General features: G+C 36.8%; 1 protein-coding gene across 1 annotated transcript in view; it reads right to left on the reverse strand.

Moving 5' to 3' along the window:
- The window catches only part of Cntn5 (contactin 5), a 469,456-nt gene extending 457,882 nt beyond the window's left edge, over positions 1-11,574 (reverse strand). The window contains exons 1-2 of the mRNA XM_035444195.1: positions 11,550-11,574; positions 10,788-11,009 (exon numbers count right to left, since the gene is read on the reverse strand). Coding sequence (XP_035300086.1) covers positions 10,788-11,009; positions 11,550-11,574 — 247 coding nt within the window. The remainder of the gene's footprint in view (positions 1-10,787; positions 11,010-11,549) is intronic.
- Between the last annotated feature and the right edge of the window lie 12,293 nt (positions 11,575-23,867).

The raw sequence follows: 23,867 nt of genomic DNA on the forward strand, positions 1-23,867 counted from the left end.
CACTTGTGACCTGAGGGATGAAGGAAGGCTGTTGGGGAAAGAAAGTTGCCACAGAAGGAGGCAGGGTGATGTCAGGGGCAGCAATAGATGAGGAAAACACAAAAGTATGTCTGAAATGTCATAAAAGTCACTATTTTAAATGTCCACTTAAAAACAGACTGTTGGTATTGTAAAATTCTTTGTATGGATCACAGTTTTTATTCATATGTCTTATTATATGATTTATAAAGCACCCTTGCCGTATTGTAATTTTTCTAAGCATCTTAATTTTCCTGTGTAATGCACACACCACACACACACACACACACACACACACACACACACACACACACACACAAATAAATAACTAAATAATAACAATTTAAGTATTGAAGTAGAGGGCTGGTAAGATGGTTTGGCAGTTAATAGCATTTTCTGTTGTTCGAGAGGACCTGGTTTCATTTTACATCAACCACATGGCAGCTCACAGCCACTTCTAACTCCAGTTTCAGGGAATCTAACACCCTCTTTTGATTTCCAAATGCCCAAAGCACACATGTGGTGCATAGACATACATGGAGGGAAAACATTTGCAGACATAAAATGAAATAAAGGAATCTTCAAAAATAGTACCAAAGTAGGCAAAATATTAAAATTGAATAAAACTAATATACAGTCACAAAATTTCCTTTGTGTTTCAAACATTTCACAATTTTAATCAGATAAAATTTAGCACATTTAATGTAGATGGTTAAGTGAAATAGTAGAAAGAATAATTTTATCTATTCAAGTTGCAACATTTGCTTTTTTCTTTTTTTGGAGCATCTGCTAAAGTAACAAATAGAACTAAAAAGTGGGTTTTGCACAGAATATTAAGAAGAACAAAAAGAATGCATAATTAAGTTCTGAATAAACAACTCTTGGCTGACTATAGAGTTTGGCTGCCTAAAAATGTACCCAGATGTAGGATGATCACAAGATGACACAGAAAATTAAAATAGATGAAATGTATGAAATTTTTTCAGTATGCAAGGGTGAGGAAAATCTTCTGAAGAGAATAGAGAAGTGGGTCCACAAGGGATGATACCACAGCATGAAGAAAGGGAAGGACTTGTTTCAGCACCATCTATGGCAGTGGAAACCAGGGGAGGCTTCAGCTCGTTCTTTTAAGAAGCAAAATAGCATTAAGCCAAAGCCTCCTAGTCTTCTCCTGGTTCTACTTCCCTGTTCCCTCCCTTTATCCAGGGAGGAAAGTATTTTAGTCAACTCTTTCTGCAATGCTGTAAAATTGAGTCATATATATATAAATTAATGTCCTATATGTGCATACACATATATTTAAAATTTTATTTATGTAACTGTGTCTGTATGAATGTATATCATGTGTGTGCAGGTGCCCACAGAGTACAGAAGAGGGCATTGTATTCCTTAGAGATAGAGTTACAGGTGGTTGTGATGTGTTAGATACGAGTGTGGGCAAACAAATGCAGGTCCTCTATAAGAGCAACCAGTGCTCTTCATGGCTAAACAATCTGTCCAGCCCCTCATATCATATTTAATCAATTTAAGGGGATGACATCACATTCCTTTTAGAACCACCATCATATTTTGAGATCTATCCATTCTATCACATAAAGATTAATTATTCATTTTAATAATTTTTGTTTCCATGGGGTGGAAAAAAGAATGCAAGTTTTCCAGTGTCTGTTATGATGCATATATTGCTTGTGTTCATGTGTAACTTTCAGATGGATGTTTGATACAGAGTTAAACTATTTCTCCATTTTTTCCAGCAAACTAGGGTTTTAGATTTATCAGGAAAACTGTGGCACATCCTTCTGGCTTGACTCTGGGTAGAATCAGGATAGTTTCCTTTTCAGGCTCTGTTACTTTTCTCATTTTTCACAAGAGTGTGTCAACCTCAAGTTTACTCTCTATTAAAGCTAAAGGGAATTGCCTGACAAAAGCCATATGTCAGGCTCTTGTGCAGGAGAAAGAATTCAAAATCACATTGAGTCAAATCTATCAGATACTCAGGTAAGAAAACAGGAGTTATGAAAAGTCCTTGGAATATTCTCTTGGGTATACTAAAATATGGATTAAATTACACATTGGATAATTTAAATTAGATTAAATTGGATCTTGGACTAGAGACTTGTTTTTTACTCAAAGCATAATACATATGAGAGAACCATGGATATTAGATAGGAATACAGGAACTTCCTGTAAATGAAGTGCTATACCTTCCGCTTGATTTCTGAAAAGGAGTCTGTACTTTTAACAAGACTCCCTGTTGGTGTGTGTATGTGAGTGAGACTAAGGAGAGCAGGTACACAAAATCAGTTTGTCCTTACTTGTATCTCATCAGCCAGTCTCAAGTGGGGTGAAAAACATGAACCTTTTTGTAACAATGTTTGAGTTTCAAGTCATTGTTCAAAGTAATAAACTCATAATGAGATCTGTGCAGAAAAGTGTGCCTTTTATTAGAAAGAATAAAGCTATTTCATTTGGAATTTGACATCTTAGATTAACTGTCATGCAAAATGCTGGGTACACCTGTGTCGAGTTTTTCTTGAGTGGGTCATTTGAGGTGGGAAGACCCACCTCAAATCTGTACCACACCTCCCAGTGGCAGCCTATAAAGAGTGCACAGAGGAAGGAAGTGCTTGCTCTTCCCCAACTGGCCCTTACTCTCAATGGCAAGTCAACTCCTTCACTGGCATTAGAGCCTTCTTTCTCAGATAAATAGTCATTCAATCAATTCTGTTTATCTAGAGAGACCAGATAAATACATTTGACCACAACTTAGTCCAAAAGGTATTGTAAAGACAGGTGTTTACAAGTAACTTTAAAGGTGCATGGCAGTGGCTTATACCCTTATGCATATTGATTTTATAATGTGCATTTATTTTATTTCAGACTTTCTGTATATATTTGAGAGGTACCCTAACTTCTATTAGCTTCAGCCCTCAGCCTGCTACCTCCCCTATCACCACTGCTCGATTCTTTCTGAGCCTCCCCCTGGACAAGTGTGTACCTGCCCAGACCAGATGCACCTCACCATTGGTTCCCCCTCAGCTCTCTGCCCTCTGCCTGCCACCTGAGAGAGGGAGAGAACCCACTTGCACCCACTGGAAGAAGAGATGGGAAGATGAAAGAATAAGAACACACTCAAAAACAGAAAGACCAATATTACATAACCAGAATCTAGGGACTCCACACCAGCAATTTCTGAAAAGCCCAACACAGAGGATAAAAGTGAGATGGACCTAAAAAATATCTTATGAAGATGATAGAGACCATTAAAGAGGAAACAAGAAGATCCCTTAAAGAAATAGAAGAAAAAAACAAGCAAAAATTACTTGAAATGGAGGAAAAGACAAACCAAAAAATTTAAGAAATAAACAAATCTCTTAAAGAGTCTAAAGAAAGTCAAGAAAAACAACCAAACAAGTGAAGGAAACAATTTAAACAGTTCATAGTTTGAAAGCAGAATTAGAAACAATAAGGAAAACACAGAATGAGGGGATGCTGAAAATAGAAAAGCTGGGTAAACGATCAGAAACCTCTGATGTAAGCATAACCAATAGAGTACAAGAGATGGAAGAGAGAATCTCAGGTGTTGAAGACTCATTAGAGGATATATAGTCATTCACCAAAGAAAATCTCAAGTCCAACAAATCCCTAACACAAAATATCCAGGAAATATGGGACACCATGAAAAGACCAAACCTAAGAATAATTGGTATAGAAGAAGGTGAAGAAATTCAGCTCAAAGGTACAGAAAACATATTCAACAAAATCATAGAAGAAAACTTCCCAACCTAAAGAAAGATATGCCTATGAAAGTACAAGAAGCTTATAGAACACCAAAAAGATTGAACCATAAAAAGATGTCCCCACACTACATAATAATCAAAACACCAAACTTACACAATGAAGAAAAAATATTAAGAACAGCAAAAGAAAAAGGCCAACTAACATGTAAAGGCAGACCTATACGAATTACACCTGACTTCCCACTGGAAACTCTGAAAGCCAGAAGGTCCTGGATAGATGTCCTACAAATACTAAGGGAACATGGATACTAGCCCAGACTACAGTATGCCGCAAAGCTTTCAATCACTATAGATGGAGAAAACAAGATATCCCATGACAAAACCAGATTTAAGCAATACATATCAACTAATCCAGCCCTACAGAAATTACTGGAAGGAAAACTCCAAACCAAAGAAGATAACTGCACTCAAAGTCCATAGACAATAGATAATCCCACATTACCAAACACCAATAATAATAATAATAATAATGGGGAAATCCACACACAATAACACCACCACCACCAAATCTAAAACAAAAAAAAAAGAATCAACAATGGTCATTGATATCCCTCAATGTCAATGGTCTTGTCTTGCCTATAAAAAGACACGGGCTAACAGAATGGATATGAAGACAGAATCCATATTTCTGCTGCATACAAGAAACACATCTTAACTTCAAAGACAGAGGGTAACTCAGAGTAAATGGTTGGGAAAAGATTTTCCAATCAAATGGACCCAAGAAACAAGCTGGTGTAGCAATCCTAATATCTAACAAATTAGACTTCAAACTAAAATCAATCAAAAGAGACAAAGAAGGGCATTTTATATTTCACAGGAAAAGTCCATCAAGATGAAGTCTCAAACCTGAATATCTATGCCCCAAATACAAAGGCATCCACATTCCTAAAAGAAACATTACTAAAGCTCAAATCACACATAAAACCTCACACACTTATAGTAGAAGGCTTCAACACCCTACTCTCACCACTAGATAGGACCACAGACAAAAACTTAACAAAGAAACAAAAGAACTAACAAATTTTATGACCCAATTGGGTTTAATACATGTCTATAGAACACTCCACCCAAACACAAAAGAATATACCTTCTTCTCAGTGCCACATGGAACCTTCACGAAAATTGACCTCATACTCAGCAATGTAGCAAACCTACACAGATACAAAAAATTGAAATAACCCCTTGTGTCTTATCAGACCACCATGCTTTCAAGTTAGAATTCAACAACAACTCAAATTGCAGAAACCCTACAAACTCATGGACATTGAGTAATGCGCAATTGCACCATTCCTGGGTCAAGGAAGAAATAAAATAAGAAATTAAAGATTTCCTAGAATTTAATGAGAATGAAGACACAATACACTGAAACCTACGGAACACTTTGAAAGTAGTGCTAAGAGGAAAGTTCATAGCATTGAGTGCCCATATGAAGAAACTGGAGAATAGTCACACTAGAAAATTAACAGGGGAACTGAAAGCTCTAGAACAAAGGGAAGCAAACTTTCCCCCGGAGAAGTAGACTCCAGGAAATAATCAAACTGAGGGCTGAAATCAATAAAGTAGAATCAAGGAAAACCCTACAGAGACTCAAAAAACAAAGAGTTGGTTCTTCAGGAAAGTAAACAAGATAGACAAACCTTTATCCAAACTAACCAAAGGGCAGAGAGAAAGAGCATGCTAATTGATAAAATCAGAAAAGAAAAGGGAGACATAACAAGGGACACTGAGGAAATTCAAAGAATCTTCAGGTCATACTTTGAAAATGTATACTCCACAAAATTTGAAAATGGAAATGGACAATTTTCTGGATAGATATCACTTACCAAAATTAAATCATGAACAGATAAGCAATTTAAACAGACCTGTAACCCCCAATGAAATAGAAGCAGTCATCAAAATCTACCAACCAAAAAAAGCTCAGGGCCAGATGGTATCAGTGCAGAATTCTACCAGAAATTGAAAGAGGAGCTAATACTAGTACTCCTTAAATTATTCCACACAATATCAGCAGAAGGGACATTGCCAAGCTCTTTCTATGAGGCTACAATTACCTTGGCACCCAAGCCACACAAAGACACAACGACACAACGAAGAGAGTGAATTACTGACAAATATCCCTCATAAACATCAATGCAAAAATATTCAACAAAATACTGGCAAATCAAAAGAAAACACATCAGAGAAGTCATCCATCATGATCAAGTTAGCTTTATCCCACAAATTCAGTGATGGTTCAACATATGAAAATCCATCAATATAATCTACCATATAAACAAACTGAAAATGAAAAATACATGATCATCTTGGTAGATGCTGAAAAAGCATTTGACAAAATCCAACACCCTTTATAATGAAGGTCTTGGAGAGATTGGGAATAAGAGGAGCATACCTAAACATGATAAAAACAATATATATCAAACCAAGAGCCAACATCAAACTAAATGGAGAGAAACTCAAAGCTATTCCTCTAAAATCAGGAACAGGACAAGGCTGGCCACTCTCTCCATATCTTTTCAATATTGTACTTGAAGTTCTGGCTAGAGCAATAAGACAACAAAAAGGAGATCAAAGGGATACAAATTGGAAAGGAAGAAATCAAACTTTCACTATTTGATAGTTTACATATGTGACCTGAAAAACTCTACCAGGGAAATACTACACAGCTGATAAATACCTTCAGCAAAGTGGCAGGATACAAAATTAACTCAAAAAAATCAGTAGCCCTACTATATACAGATGATAAATATCCTGAGAAAGAAGTCAGAGAAACATCACCCTTTACAATAGCATATAACAACATAAAATATCTTGGGGTAACACTAACCAAAAATGATAAAACCTGTATAGTAAGATCTTTGAGTCTTCAAAGAAAGAAATTAAAGAATATACTAGAAAATGGAAAGATCTCCCATGCTTTTGAACAGGTAGGATCAACATAGTGAAAATGGCAACCTTGCCCAAAGCAATCTACAGATTCAATGCAATTCCCATCAAAATCCTAACACAATTCTTCACAGTCCTTGAAAGAACAGTATTCAACTTCATATGAAAAAAAAAAAACAGTAAAGCCATACAACTCTATACAATAAAGGAACTCCCAGAGGCATCACCATCCCTGACTTCAAGATCTATTATAGAGCCATATTCCTGAAAACAGCTTGGTGGTACAGGAGACCACTTTCTGAACATAACACTAGTAGCACAAACATTGAGATCAACAATTAATAAATGGGACCTCCTGAAACTGAGAGGTTTCTGTAAGGCAAAGGACACAGTCAGCAAGAAAAAAAGCCAGGCTACAAAATGGGAAAAGTTATTCACCAACCCCACATCCCACAGAGGGCTGATCACCAAAATATACAATGAACTCAAGAAGCTAGCCAGCAAAACACCAAACAATGTAATTAAAAAGTGGAGTGCAGAACTAAATAGAGAATTCTCAACAGAGAAATCTAAAATAGCTGGATACTTGAGATACTTGAGAAAGTGTTCAACATCCTTAGCCAACAGGGAAATGCAGCTCAAAAACCACTCTGAGATACCATCTTACTCATATCAGAATGGCTAAAATCAATGACACAAACGATAGTCTATGCTGGAGAAAGAGGAACACTCCTCCATTCCTGGTGGGAGAGCAAACTTGTACAACCACTTTGGAAATCAGTATGGTGGTTTCTCAGGAAAATGGGAATCAGTCTACCTCAATATCCAGCAATTCCTCTCTTGGGCATATACCCAAAGAATGCACATATTCTTATTCATACAATAAGGACATTTGTTTAACTATGTTAATAGCAATATTACTTGTAATAGCAAGAAAGTGGAAGCAACCAAGATGACCCTCAACTGAAGAATGAATAGAGAAAATGTGATACATTTACACAATGGAGTACTACTTAGCAGAAAAAAATCAATGCAATCTTGAAATTCATAGGCAAATGAATGGAACTAGAAGAAAGAATCCTGAGTGAGGTAACCCAAACAAAAAAGATAAACATGGTATGTACTCACTCATGTATGATTTTTAGACATAGAGCAAAGGATTACCAGTCTACCATCCTCACTGCCAGGGGAGCTAGTAAACAAAGAGGATGCCAAGAGAAGGTTGCACATTCCCTGGAAGAATGGGAGGGGGACAAGATCCGCTGTCCAAAATTGGAGCATGGAGCATAGGTGGAGAGGAAGGAGGTGGGAAGTGAAGAAGAGGAGTGGGGAGAACAAGCAGACTGAGACAGGGGAGGAATAGAGGAGGGCAAGAATGGAGATGCCTTATTAGGGGGAGACAGTACAGGTTGGAGAGAGGTCTGGCCCAGGGGAAATGTTAGGGAATCCACAGGGATGACCCCAACTAAGAATGCAAGCAGTGGTGGAGGAAATTCTATTGATGCCCTTTCCCTATAATGAGATTGGCTTCTACCTTGGTTTCTGTTCCTAGAGCCTTCATCCATTAGCTCTTCGAAGAAGAAACAGGCGCCCACAGCTAAGCACTGAACCATAACCCTGGAATCTAATTGTGGAGAGGGATAAAGGACAAGCAAGAAGCCAAGACAGTTGCTGCAGAAACCTGCTGAAACAGTTGACCTGACCTAGTGAGAGCATGGAGACACTAGTCATAAAGCTGTCAAAACAGCTTTGGACAAGCCCTCTCAATGTGGGTGCCAGCTAGGAGGTCAAGACAGTCTATGGGACCTCTAACAGTGGAGCCAGTCTTTAACCCTAGAGCACAAATGAACTTTGGGAGTCCATTCCCTTTGGGGGGATACTATTGCTGCCCAGATATAGCAAGTAGGGCCTAGCCCCCCCCAAACGATATGCCAGAATTTGAAGGTCCTTGGGGAGGAGATGGGGGATGGGTTTGGGGTTGTGGTAGGGAATATGGAAGGATGGGAAGTCAAGGGAATGGGGGTGTGGATATTTAAATATGAGTAGAAATTAAATTATTTAAATAAAAATAGCACAAAAACCTTCTATTTGTTTCAAGAGAACACACTAGCTGTCCTGCAGCTTGCAGGAAATTAAGGCAAATATGCAAAGCTTGTGTTTCTGAACATGCAATACCTTCTAAATAATCCCATAATTTGACAATTCCCTCAAAATTATTAATCCTGGTGTATATCTGTCTGGTTATGATACTGTCACCAGTGATATACCAACTGATAAGTCCGGAAGATTTTAAAGGAGGATGGTTAACACAGCAATTATAAAACAAAATTGCATGGAAGTGTTAAAGCAAATGGGGACTAAAGGGGTTCGGAGTGGGCTTAGAGATGGTGAATGAAGACAACAATCAGAATGCACTATATCATGTATGAAACTTTCAAAGTACAAATTTAATAACAGTAAGAAAGGAAATTATATGCAGTGCAATGGGATGATTAAAACCCATGTCAAGTATTTTTACATTAAACATATATTTATGAACTAATCACACTGTGTGAGTAAACTGTAAAGTCTAGCATCATGGGATGCATCCCTTACAGGGTAGTGATTTATATAATAATGAATAATGATTTTTCTTGTACATGGAACACAGCCCAAGCTTATGCTTTAATCTTTGACAGAAAGTTCTCAGAAACTGTGTCTTCAAATATCTTATCTGTGCTCACTCAATATGCATATGCTGAATGCTATTCAGTATTGCTCTTCAAATGAGTAAAGATCTAAAGAATACTGTGCACAGAGTCTATTAGTAAGGGTATTCTGGGAGAGATACACATTACCCCTGTGTTTTCATTCTTATGGAAGTCAGCAACAGTATCAACACCATGTATTTCTTGGAGAAATAGAGTGAGGTAAGCTATTTTTAAATTGTGGTGTAATTACTATCATGATGTCTGCTAATAATTGCTGACAAGCACCTACCCTCATTGCTAGTTAACCTCATTTTGTAAGATGTCTATGGAAGACAGATTTAGGGACAACTAGAAAATGCTTTTCAGTCTATAATGTGAGCAACTGTAGAGTGGTTCTTACTTTTACTGGTATCTAAGTGTGACATCTGGGTTATCTATTTATCACTCAAAAATAAAGTGAAGTATAAGCATATGATTTTAGGATATATGATGCATTATACTTAACACTGTTTTACTAAAGAAAAATCTAGAAATAGAACCATACACTTAACATGTCTATTTATTTAAAGATTTATTTTCTTTTAAATTATGCATATGTACATATGTCTATGTGTGGGTCTGTGTACATGTGTGTGAGGCATTGCATTCCCCTGAAGCTAGAGTTTGAAGCTGGAGTTACAAGCACTTGCCTGCAGTTTGATGTGGGTTATAGAACAGAATGCAGGTCCTCTGTAAGAACTCTACACATTTGATCTACTATGTCACCCCTCCAATCCCCAGTATGTCTGTTTTAAGGTTACTGATACTTATTGCCCAATTGTCATTCACCCACAAAATATCATTCTGAAATTTAGTTTTAAATAACTCCTGGTTGTGGATATAGTTAACAATTAATTTCACCAAGAATATTGGGAGGTGTTTAGAATAGAACCCAAAGCTGTAACAGGCTCCTTCACCGTGTGGCCTTTTTCTCTGTTCCACAGCCGGCAGACTTCCTTTTGCTTTCCAACATTGCAGTTTAGAAAGTTGCAATTTAAATTCAGTGCCTGCTCCTATAAGACATAGATCATTTTCAACCCTCCTGTTAGTTTTTAGGAACAGAAAATCTGTATAAAACTCAGAGAACTGCCTATTTGAAATGCAGACAGTTGGGGAACAAGAGGCCCATCTTCCCAACCCTCCTAAATGCACCAGTTAGTACACACAGATGGTATAGACACACTGAGCACAAACCACTCTGAACTCCATCTGCTTTCCAAAATTGACTCTACCTCACCTGCAACACGGTGAAGTCCAACCCTCTTGTCTCTGCAACAGGCTCAAGACCTGCCATAACAGTCTTGTAAGATGCGTTCCTTGCCTGACTACTGCTATTTTGTAATTTTTCTTCACTTACCATCTTGTTTGAAGGCATCCGACGAATGATACAGGTTGACTGGGGAGTGGTACTGCTGAGCTGCCCCTCGCCAGCTTGGTGGAGAAACGTTCAGGGTCCCTAATGAAGGACTGCTGTACCGTGGTCTGGTCTTGGAACCAAAGGCAGATGAGGTTGAACTCTTCTTAATTCTTAGCAGAGCAGCGTATGAAGTGGGAATACCAGAAGGAGCTTCAGAATTCTCTGCAAAAAGGAAACAGCAATCCAGAATCAAACCCAAGGCCCCTGATTTATGCTTTATTCTTATGAAAATAGTTTCTTCTGGATGTATTGTTGGAAATCTGTTACAACTGAATTCAAAGTAGAATTAAAAATGAAAAAAGAAAGAAATTAAAGGCTGTTAGGTTTGGGAATATTTTGTGAAAAATTCCCAGTTGTAATATGTTCTTTTAAGAGGTTAAGAGTGGACAAACATGTGGAGTAGAAATAGAGGAAGGAAAGCAAAGGAAGATAGAAAACAGGGGATGTGAGGATAGGAGAGAGGGAATTAGAGAGGGAGGGAAAGTGAGAGGGAGAGGGAAAGAAAATGTTAAATAATCAGCCTTATATAACCTCTGGGCAGGAGTGTTTGGATGTACTTTGAGTTGTTTTAATCTATTCCATGTAGGGTAATTCCTTCTTTATTACTGAAATTGGGGAAACTATTTCCACTTATATTTTACAGCTGCAAAGATAAATACACAAAGACAGGAACTTCACTGGCTGAAAAACGTCACTCCATACCAGGAGTTTCTACTGGGGAACACATCTTCTTTACATTAAAAGTTATACCTTAGGTTTCTCACAAGTCCTGAATTAACTATTAAATATGAAAGAATCTTGACAGAATTCATTTTATATATTTTGTAATGTAATTTCTATAAGTAAATATCAAATAGAAATGATATTATGAAACTTCCCTTATTAAGAAATATTTTATTTAAATTTCTAAACTGTTCTATGTTAGGAAAAAGTGTGCATAGCATCTGAAATATATTGAACTATTATGTGCTCAGAAAATAATGTAGTAAATGGGCCCCATAGGATTATATATTTGAATACTTGGTCAACAAGTGGGTAGGATTGTCTGAAAGGATTATAAGAGATATGGCCCTGTTGGAGGAAAGTTGTCACTGGGGTGAGTTTTGGGGTTTTAAAGTGCCACAATAGGCCTGGTCTCTGTCCCTCTCTCTCTCTCTCTGTATCTCTCTCTGCCTCTCTCTCCCCCTCTCTCCCTTCCTCTCTCTCTCTCCCTCTCTCTTTATCTCACTCTCTCTGTCTCTCTCCTTCCCTCTCTCCCTCTTTCTCTCTATCTCCCCTCTCTCTCCCTATCCCTCTCTGTATCTCTCTCTCTCTCTCTGTTTCTTTCCCTCCCCCTCTCTCTCTGTATCTCTCTCTCTGCCTGCTGACTGTGATCAAGATGAAGCTCTCAGCTATTTCTATAGCATCATGCCTGTCTTCCTTCTACCACACTCATGACCAAGATGATAATGGACTCACTTGTGAGGCAGGAAGTTCCACTTTTAGTCTGGCCCTTGCCTTCTGGTGGCAGCCTAAATGAAGGGTATGGAAGAAGGAAGCTTGCTCTCTTTGCCTGCTGGCTTCCACTGGCAAGTCTATTCTTCATTGCCATAGAGCCTACTTCTTTTCTGTTCTGGTGTATACCAAAGACCAGCTGAGCCATACAGTCACATGAACTGAAAAACTACGGAAGTTTTGGACCTTCTACTGTTAGTCATTGTTGGGGTAGGTGGATCACAGCCTGTAACTCATTCTGATAAATCCCATTTATAGATATTCATTCTATCAATTCTGTCCCTCTAGAGAACACTGACTCTATGCAAAGTTATGCAAAATTAGTGCATAATTTTGGAAACAAAGCTAAATGCAATGAGTTTAAAATGTACAATGAATTTTTGCATCTCTAATATAAACTGAACAATTTGCTAAGAATGGGAGTCTTTTTATATTTTATTCGATGTATATGGGTGCTTGGCCTGCATGCAAGTGTGTGCACCACATTCACACCTGGTTCCTATATAGGCCAGAATAGGATACCAGATCTCATGTAGCTGGGATTACATTTGGTTGTAAGCTGTCGGATGGGTTCTGGAAATTAAACACAGGTCCTCTGAAAGACTAAACATTGCTCTTAACTGTTGAACCATCTCTCCAGCACCAGTCTTGGGATATTTTAAGAATCAAAGGACTTCTCAGAGAATATATTTTATGTTAATGCCTGCTAACTAAATGTAAGATGAAAGTCATGCATTTACTAGTAAGCTTTCTGGTAATTAAAATTACTTAAACTCACTTCACTGTCTCATACAGATATTTTGGGATGTAGAAACATTTCTGTGATTTAGAAATAACACGTTAGGTGCTAAACTATCAAATTAAGTTTAACATTTCTGTACTGTAAAATTGTAAATATAATTTTACTGAAAGTCAAGAAAAATATAATTTTGCATGTTTTCCACACTTAAAAGGACCATGCTCTGTGTCCTAGCCCATCAGGAGCAGAGAAGAAATCTGTGCCCTTTAGACACTGCTGTTCTACAGCCTGGAGAAGGTGGATCAAGTTCTCCTGGAAATAGTTAAGTCCATCTGAGCAAATTACTTGAGACTACATCTCCTTTAGAAACAGAAAGCAAGTGTAAGTTGTAGGTAGCAGCTAGATGTGTCAGGCAATGAAAGAGAGTGAGGGATTTTACTTCATGTCTAACCCTGAATGTCCTCATCTTCAGTATAGTTTTCTGTATTATGTTTGCACATTCTGCATCCCAGCTAATGCTTAAATATGAAATAAGTATAAAAATGTGAGCATGAGATTTTTAATCTAGGCAAGGACAATTAGTAGGAAACTAAAATAACATATTTAACATTTATTTTTAGTTCGCTATGCAAAGAAATAGCCTCCATTGTGATATTTTATGACACATCTATCATTATTTTTGTTACTATTTGTCTCCTACTGTTGATTATTGTGGTGGTAAATCTTATGTATACACATATACATGCACACACACACACACACACACACACACACACACACACACACACCACACACAAACACACACACACACACACACACACACACACACACACACACACACACACGTCAAATACTGTCAGGAAGGGCAGCAATTGTTTTGTTCCATTTGCAGATAGATGAAATAAAACCCTGACTGGGCTGTGTGTTCCTCACCAGGGCTGCCCTTTCTGTGCAGCCTCTTGCATCTCTTAACAGCTGTGACTCCCTTTTTGATGATGAACATGAATCAAAAACTCTCACTACATAAACTTAGCCATGTATTCATGCCGCAGCACTCAGGAAATTCATGTAGAGATGTCAAATGCTAGAAACCCAAAAGTTAGTAAGTTATCTTCCCAACCTCCATGAACCACTAATCTAGAGGAAATTAAAGGCAAGCATGCATTTACTTTTAATGCTGCATGGAAAAAAAGGAGACATAGAGTTCTACAAGCCTCACATCACAGCTACAGAACCCTCTCATTCAGCTGGTAGCCACAGAAGATGCTTTTAAAGAGGAAAGACCTGAACTGTCACTTCAGGAAACAGGAGCTCAATTGGATTGAGTTCTGGCTACAAGATTTCAGAGATCTAATGAAATCAAACTTTGGATCCTATTTGTAAGGGCTTGAAGAATGGATCCTTTGAAATCACAATGTTGGATTCCTTTTAACAGTAATAAACACATTTTCTGACCTTCTTAATTACCCTGTAATGATAATTTTCAAAAAGTCTTTATTGAATTATTAAAGTCTGATATATAACAATGAATATAGTCATGAGCCTCAAATGTTATTTGTCTTCATGTGATTTAAAGTCTATTAGTATTGGTAAAGTATTACTAAATGCCTTAAACAATACCATTCTTTACTACATAAAAACAAGACTGAATACACTGGAGGAAATAAGGAAAGGGTGCTTTACTCAGTGTCCACGCTGCTCAGGGAGGAGCTCTCTTACGAGAATGAAAACTCACCTTAGCTCTGGGGACATATGACTTCCTCCTGTCCTCCAGGGGATCATTTCCCCTCATTTATGGGGATTTTTGGGTGAGAAAGGACAGAATTTAAATCTAGACTCTACAACACAGTAACTGTGGCTTTGATCATGCATGAATAGCCCTGTTCCTCAGCTTCTGTGATTGTAGAAAGAGGATGCCCAAACTCATTTTTATAGCATCATGGAAAAAAGCAAAGTCATGTATGGAATTGGAATAATTCCTAGTTGATAGTGTGGATCAAATTAATGATAGTTTTGCATTGTATTCATTACCAGCAGTTCACTCTTAGCCTGTCCTCTATCTCTTTCAGTTGTGATTAATTCACAAGGTAAGAGCATAAATACTGTCTTATAGTTTATGTTTTAAACTGAAGAGTAAGACTGGGTAACAGGTGAAAGAATAACCCTTGTACTCTCCTGCCCTATAATTATGCTTATTTTCGACATAAGTATAAGTAAACTAGGGGAAATGAGGGTAAATCCAGAAATAGTGGATTAAATAAAATTAACATTTCTGTATTCTTGTGATTTTTCTCTGTTACAGAAAAGACTGCTCTTCTCTTCATTTTTCTGAGAATGGATTAGGAAAAAGAAGTGACTCTTAATTTTCTCAGAAAATCACTTTTCAGTTGGTCAGTCTTTTAATAAGTACCAGTGTTGGCAATGTCAGTGGAACCTGGTTAGGCATTCCCCATGTCTTCTTCTATTTTCTCACTTTATATAGATCAGACCTTGGGGAATGTGCCTTACAGTAATTTCTAAAGTGGCCTGGAGATTTTGTGATAAAACTCAATTAACCTAGTGCTCTCACACCATGGGACCCCAGCTAGAAGATGGGTAGGAGTAAATATTAATGCCTTCATTAGATATCTCTTCTTCAAGTGACCCTGAGACCACTACAGTTAGATTATTTAATAAAATCGTGGTCTGCTAAGTCACAGTGACATTGCCACATCTCATGGTGTCAGAACTAACAATCTTTTCCATTATTTTAAAGGTCATTTTATAGATTTAAAATATTGCCACAGAGTATAAATAATATTATTACAAGTGGATTGGAATATATAAAGCAGGAATCCCTTGGGATAACATTTACAAATAAAACAAAATAAAATGACATTATGATAAAGGATGTATTTTAATTCCTCACCATGTTTTAAATATTTGTAAATTTTCTGACACCTATTAAATTTCATAATTTCCCATATGTTCCTAAGTATGAAAATATTTCTAGAGAGAACTTAAAAGCTCTAAAATATTGGTGGTAGCACTGGAACACACGATGAGACTCTGCATTGAAACGTCTTTTGTCAGATCCTTGCACGCTAGTAGCATAGTTGAAGGCTGAGGGGAGATGAATAAACCACACCAGAGATGCATGAAACAGCATAGCAGTTTCTCCTACAACTTTCTACATTGCCTGTTTTTCTAGTTTTATTTTTAATAAACATACTCTAAGACAGCAAAGTGATATGTGGTGACTTTCCTAATTATAACACTTAAACACTTAAAGACATACTTCCAGAAAATAGAGGACCATTTTACATTGATGACAAAACATCCAGAAAAAAACAGAAGCCATGAGATCTCCTGGCTTTCCACTTGACTCAATTTGTCATCAAAGCTAGCAAGAAGAAATGTGGTATGCGACCTTTGCCAGGGTGACTGCTAAAGTAGTCCTATCTTTGATGAGGATTCATGTTCACTGTGCAATTTCAGGCCATTTCTGTTTCTGAACATTTAAGGATGGATGGAAACACCTCAGCAGAGCCTGTTGTGTGAAGCACACTTAGAGAAGCTTAATAATTTATAAACACTACATTATCTCAACTGGGTTTCTGCATCCACCATGAAGGAGAATTTGGAATAGTCCAGATCAGTTGTACTCCCTGCCTGATCTCAGCATTTCTGTAATGTGTATAAACTTTACACCATTTCAACTGAAGAGCTGGAGAGCACTATAGAATGAAGTTCACTATGGGAGAGCACTATTTAAAAGTCAAGCATCTGAACTATTATTCTTACATATAAAAAGAGCATCTCACTGCAATGCAGTCATGGAGTCTTTGTTGGAGACAGAAAGTCAGATGTAGTTACAGAGGATGGAGAACAGAGTTCTCTCTGACCTACCTGCTTCTTAGATCCACACTGGACAATTGAAGCCATAGTGATGCAAGACTAGAGAAATTCATCTCCCTTTCGTTGTTGTTAGGGTGTTATGGCTTGGTGCATATATATATATATATATATATATATATATATATATATATATCTGTGTGTGTGTGTGTGTTGAAAACATAAATTAAATTGGATATGATATGATTCTATTTCATAAAGAAAATTTTTGTTTTTATAACTACAGTATTTATACAATATCTCTTTAAATAATGAAAAGCATAATGTGTGAGGACTTAAATCAGTATTTCTTTTATAATATTAATCATTTAGAAATAAGTGCAGTACTAGTTGTGGAGTGTATCCACATTAGTGATTATATGGTTCCCTCTTCCTTTGGATAATAAAAGGTTGCAGTTTAATTGTAGCAGTTATATTAATTTTCATTGCCTTATTCTCTTTGTGTTTCATGTAGATTATCAGTGTTTTATAACACATTTCACACATGACAACAATGTTCATTAATAAATGGTCCAGCTAAAAAGATAGTTTCAGAAAACATGGTTCCCTGAAAGTTTAGAATACGTCTAATGGGCAAATTATGCATTTGATACATCAGCAAAATAAATAATGAATGCAATGCTTTTGCAGTGTGTGGTGCAAAATACCTTCTACACTACATATTCAAAATGTAGGCACTCTCAGTCATAGCAGGCTACAAAATGGAAGTAAACGTAGCCAATTCCATTAATGAAATTCTAGGTAACTAAAGATAATCAATACATTTGTCCTATTTATGTGTACATGGTTTAACACTTATTCCCTGCTCAATAAATGATTATTTTTTTGTGCAGCCTACACTGAATGAGATATAGGAAGAAAATAGAAACAAATTATAAACCATACATTCAAATGGTTCCTATAATCCACTAGGTGCATGGTATGAGCTACAGGAAAATGACAATAAGACAATGTGGACAATGGCTGTAAAGCCATTATTAAAATATCACCTTCACAATTTCAGTCCTTTCTCCTCAGTGAAGTTCATCTCTCCACTTTCAAGAAGATATTGTAGTGAGTGCAATCGGTGGGTGCTCCCTAGTTCTCTCATTAAAAAAAAAAAAAAAGCTTCTTCAGGCCTGATAGACACTATCCCACATGGGATATTTCATTAATGGAATTGGTTATGTTTACTTCCATTTTGAAGCCTGCTATGACTGAGAGTGCCTACATTTTGAAGATGTAGTGTAGAAGGTATTTTGCACCATACACTGCAAAAGCATTGCATTCATTATTTATTTTGTTGTCTTGGGCAAATGTAAAGAACTTGAATGGGATCATGGAAGTTTTACTATCCCAGTTGGCTGTGAGTATTGAAAAATTACACATCTTCATAAGTGACAATTCTACACTTGTTATGTTGGCTATTTGTTGATGTCTTTCTACTGATCACACATTCACTGTAATATGTGAGCCACATTAAGAGTGAGCATGAAGAGAGGTGAATTAGCCTGGGCAATGTTGGAGAACTCACCCTGGTGGTGAGGACAGCAGAGAACTGGGGAGCAGATAAGCCCTGTAGCTGCCCAGGCCCAGAACCAGGGCTATGACTTGGCCAGCCCCATCATCCATCCCATTTGTGATCTGCTAGAGCATGTGAAGGGACCTGTCCTGCAGATCCAAATCTGCAGGAACTCTGCCACACAAGGCAACAACACAAGAAGAGTCCTAGTGAGGGCCCAGCATCCATAGTGTAGTAGAAACCAGAGGCTTCAAACCAGACCAATGACTCTTTACAATGAACACTTGCAAGTAAAGATATATGGACAAGGGAGCTCATGACATGAGTCACTGTATCACATTGTAGCTTCCATTAGGAGACTTTAAATTTTTTTCCTTTTTCTCTTAATTTGGCTTCATTTTTGGTGGGGGGAGTTGCAGGGACAAAGGGCAGATGGAAAGGGATAGAGAAATGAATGGGATCGAGATACATGATGTAAAAGACAGAGTAGATAAAAGAAAACAATTGCAAAATAATAATGAAAGTGAACATGAGAAAAGAGAGCAATGTAACCATGCATTATATGGATTTTTTTTCATTCAAAGTCAGTCTCCATAACTCTGATTCTAGGAACTAAGGGCTGGAGAGGCACAGGGCAGAGTAAATGAAGAACTCTGCTCTTAAAATGCTATGGAAGGGAGTGCTCTATGGCAGTTTACCAGATTAGTAAGTGTCCATTCAACAGAAGATAACCTGAAAATCAATAAAATCCGCTGCTATTCTGATTCTACCACTCTTGACTAAACTAGAGGATCTTAAGCCAGTGACACTGGAACAAGGACACACAGCAGGCTGGCACAGTTCAGCCAGATTCTGGGTGTCCCTCTCACTTTCATTACCCACATAGTGTCCCACAATAAATCTTGTATTGTCCCCTGCAAAAAAAAAAAAAAAAAAAAAAAAAAAAAAAAAAAAAAAAAAAAAAAAAAAAAAACAGGTCTGAAGAGGAATTGCAATGTGGACCTTCATTAGAAGATTGCCAATTGCCACTCCCCAAGTCAATTCTCATATAGTCATTAAATTTCAAAGGAATTTCTTCACCCATTAGTTTGTAGCTCACCTGACATTTATTTCTTTTGGCATTACCTTCAGGGTCAAGATGACCCTTCTCCCAATAATCCTTAAGGGATCACTTATAAGAGTTGCATCCAACAGGAACCCAGGTGATCTACATTTTCCCCCAGTTAGTATTTTAAGCATTCTGAACATAACAAATATATCCTCATTGAAGAATGGAAACAGTCTCTCATTGTGCTCCTTAGCCATCATGCATATTTTCCCAAACAAAGTGCCTTGCCATTATTTGATCTGTAGATCAAGGCATGCTTTAAAGGCAGCAGCAAGCTGTTTCACAAAACACAACTGGAGCAGTGTTTTGACCTGAAAAACAGGCAGGTGCAGCATGGTTTTGTTTCAAGGAAATTGAAGTCATTTCTGTATGCAGCTTCCTGTTTATTTATTATATTGTGATAACGTACTCTTTCAGAAATATTTATTCAGTCTACACACAAACACACACACACACACACACAGAGAGAGAGAGAGAGAGAGAGAGAGAGAGAGAGAGAGAGAGAGAGAGAGAGAGAGGCTGGAATTCATTGATCATTATGTAGACCAGGCTAGTTTCAGACACACAAATATTTGATTGCTCTGTCCCTGAGTGCTGGAATTAAAGGAGCATGCCATCATGCCCAGCTAATTTATATGTTTTACTAAGACTGATACACATTGTGCACATTATGTAACCACATCCCTGTGATTAGGTGAGTTGTCTCTTACATACAATGTTGTGGGAGTGTCACTGAAAGATATCCTTTTCCTTGTGATATGGGAGTACCTGAATATTAAAAATTCTGGAGATTTCTAAGTGCTTGAGAGCACTTGTTCCTGCAAAAGACTCAGTTTTGTTTCCCAGAAGCCTACCTGATAGTCCACAGCTATCCATAACTCCAGGTCAGTGGATCAAACACCCTATTCTGGTCGCCATGAGCACCAGGCATGCAGGTGGTACACAGAAATGCATGCAGACAAAGCACTCATACACATAAAAAAATATATCTTTTAAAAATCACATAAAATAATAAATAAACTTGTTTAAAAATTCTTGCTAAAATTGTTTTTGAATGATTTTGTATTTTATCCTCTTTCTGACATTATAAGATAACAATATGTTTGTGAATATTTATAGATCCTTTGCATATTTGACTAGATGATGACTAGGGACAAATATTTGCTTTATTTTGTACATGTGCTTGTTGAACCTCACATCTCATCATTAACCTTGATTTTGACTGTCAGTCACATGTTGCATTTTTCCAGGTACACAGATTTCTTCATTAAGTCATTTATCAAGAGCCAGATAGGTGATTCAGTATAGAGGCTGCTCAGGGAAGAGGTAGCTGTAGGTCTGCTGACAAGCTGAGGAACTGCATCCCATCCTGGGACACACATGGGGGAAGGAGGGAACCGATTCCCTCAATTTTTCTCTGACTCACATCCAGCTCACCTCCACACAATAAACAAAATCAAAATAAATCATGTATCAAATGGCTTTCTTTTTTCCCTATTGAGGTTCACTTTCATTGCTACCTTAAAGCAGTCCAAGCAATATCACATGCTCCCCAACTCCAGGTCTAGTGTAGTTTTGTGTGCTTCAACAGCAGAGGAAAGCCACTGCACAGGACATTACTGCAGGTATCCTTGCTGCTGTCACAATATTTTTTCTTCTTAGGCTATTTGAGATTGTCATTAAACCCACTTATCTTAGTGCTGAACACACTTAATTGTGGCTATGACTTCTTATTTCATGACAATGCAAAAAAGTGACTTTTTTAGCTGACATTTTTCTTTTTGACTAACATGACAGTTGGTCAGTGGCTAAGGCTCAATGACATTTATCAGCTACCTAATTAAAATGTAGACACTTCTATAAAAATTGCAAATGTGACCTTCATTTGTGTATTTTTGCTTGCTAGCATGTTTGTTGAAATGTCACAAAGAACCCCACTCTGTTCTTTTCCATAATGTTTAATTATATTATATTGAAAGTGTTCATTACTTGGTTACCATGGAATATAAAATCACATGGACTCCCTGGAGTGCAGGACACTATGCTTTCCACCCTGTACAGAGCATGGATTGCAAGGATGTGGCTATAGTATGCCAAAAACAGCTAGGTGAAAGTGAAAATTTGTTCAATTAACAATTTGGCTTGCTTTCCTAATTCCAAACAAAACCTCTTTTTTTCTTTCTCTGTTCAAACAAAGCTTTTTATACATGGGCTTGATTGCTTTGGCGTTCCATAAGGACAGCCCAGACCTCTTGTGTCACTTTCAGACCCTGCTACATAATTGCTTCTAAGAATTTTTCCTGTTAGTTTCACACAAACTAGCAATTTTTATCGAATGTCCATCATGGTGTAAGTTCTAAATGCTCTGGATCCAACACTTGTAAGTTCTTCTGTAATTCTGGGTGAGATTCTTTTGGGCTCCTTCCATTCAAACTCTCTATTCTGGGGTAGTAGTTTTTCTGTTCTCTATCAATGCCTGACCCAGATACTGCTGTCTTTCCTTCAAAGTCTGCACAGTAAAACAAATGTTTCCTGACTAAATAAACAATTTTCATTACTCATTATAATTTTTATATTCCATTTTTGGTGTTCCTTTTCTTAAAATTGGTCAAGATTGAATTAGCTTTTGTTTTTCAAATGAGCTATGTCTTCAACTGATTCCTTCCCCTTTCCTACCACTTATTAATCATTCATCAGAGAATATTTTATAAAGATATAATTTGAGGAGTTTCTCACTTATATAAGTTTTATTTAGAAAAATGAATTTCCATGGGGCAATTTATCTCACTTTAGAAAAAATTTAAATATGATTCAAGAGAGAGAATCAGACATAAGTTAATTATACACATTTCTAAATGTTCAAATCTCTTGTTTTAAAGTGTACTTATGGACTGCTAGGTGAACAATCAACCCTTTCCTAAAGTCTGTCATGATATCAAACTTACTCCAAATATCAGCATCACAAAGAAACATACACATCTCAGGGTAAAGGCAAAGATATAGTTGAACTCACATAGGATTTTGAGAATTGATGTTGTATTAATAATTTGGGAGCTTAAAATAATTTTGTTGGACAGGGACAGTAAATGTCTTTACAATCTTCTTAATGTTTCATTAGTCCAATGATCAAACCATTCCTCAAAAAGCTGGAAGTTAAAAGATTTTTTCCTTACAATGTTAATATTTTACAAATGAAGAAACAAACTTGGTTAATTCATTTTTATTTAGTCAACTTATCAAATTAATTTCCCCAAATGAATGGATTTATTGCATGGCTAATATGTGAATTTGTACACACTTTTCTTATTTATTCTCATTTGATAATATATGATGCTATGGAGTATAGTTAACTAGATTTCTTATCTTATACTTAGTTATTTTCTAAGGTGTGTTGCAAATAAAATTTCATGGAAGAAGTAAAAAGATGTAAAAACTTGGTCAAAGGCTTACTCAGAACTTCTCATCCCAAACAACACAAATATATGGCTGTGGAATTGCTGAAGTGGGATGTTTTGCTGGTAGATAATATTTGTAAGAGATGAAAATTTAATGTTATGGGTTAGAGGTGTAGTTAAGTTGGCAGATTTCTGTCTTGGTATGCATGAGTCCCTAGGTTTGGTTTCCCAGTACCACATAAATGTGGCATGGTGGTGCAAGGTTATATTCTTATCACTAGAGATATTCAGTAGCACAATACACACTTAGGTACACAGCAAGTTCAAGGTCAGCCTGAGATACATGAGAGACTCCCTAAAATGATTAAAAAGTATAAAGTATTTCAAGTACTGTAAAACTACCCTGAAATGCAAGAGCACAAAGTGAAATTCTAGTAACTTCCTCAACCCTGGAGAAAAGCACCATAGTTATCAGATGCAAAGAAAGGTATGACAATAACCTGAGTGTTGTTATTTCTATAAAATGATGAATAGTATTTATTGGAATTTCATTTATTCAGTGTCATCTATTCCATAATTTTTACTACTACACAAAATATTGTAGCTTGATAGACTTAGATTCTTACTTGTAAACCTATTTTGTTCAAGTTCAAACCTAACTTTGTTGTTCAATACATGTAAATCTAAGTCAATAATTAATCTCTCTGAGATCCTGTGAAACTGTCATATTAACAAAGTCACAGTGGCTTTTGTGAAGATTGAAATACGTATTATATGTCCATGTACATTAGTAAAAATTTCAGTCTATCAATTATGTGATGAACATTAATTTATTTTTATTTATTTTATTTATTAATTTATTTGTTTCTGCTATATAATCTTAAATTTT

Source organism: Cricetulus griseus, chromosome 4 (assembly GCF_003668045.3).
Source record: "Cricetulus griseus strain 17A/GY chromosome 4, alternate assembly CriGri-PICRH-1.0, whole genome shotgun sequence".
Lineage (NCBI taxonomy): Eukaryota > Metazoa > Chordata > Mammalia > Rodentia > Cricetidae > Cricetulus > Cricetulus griseus.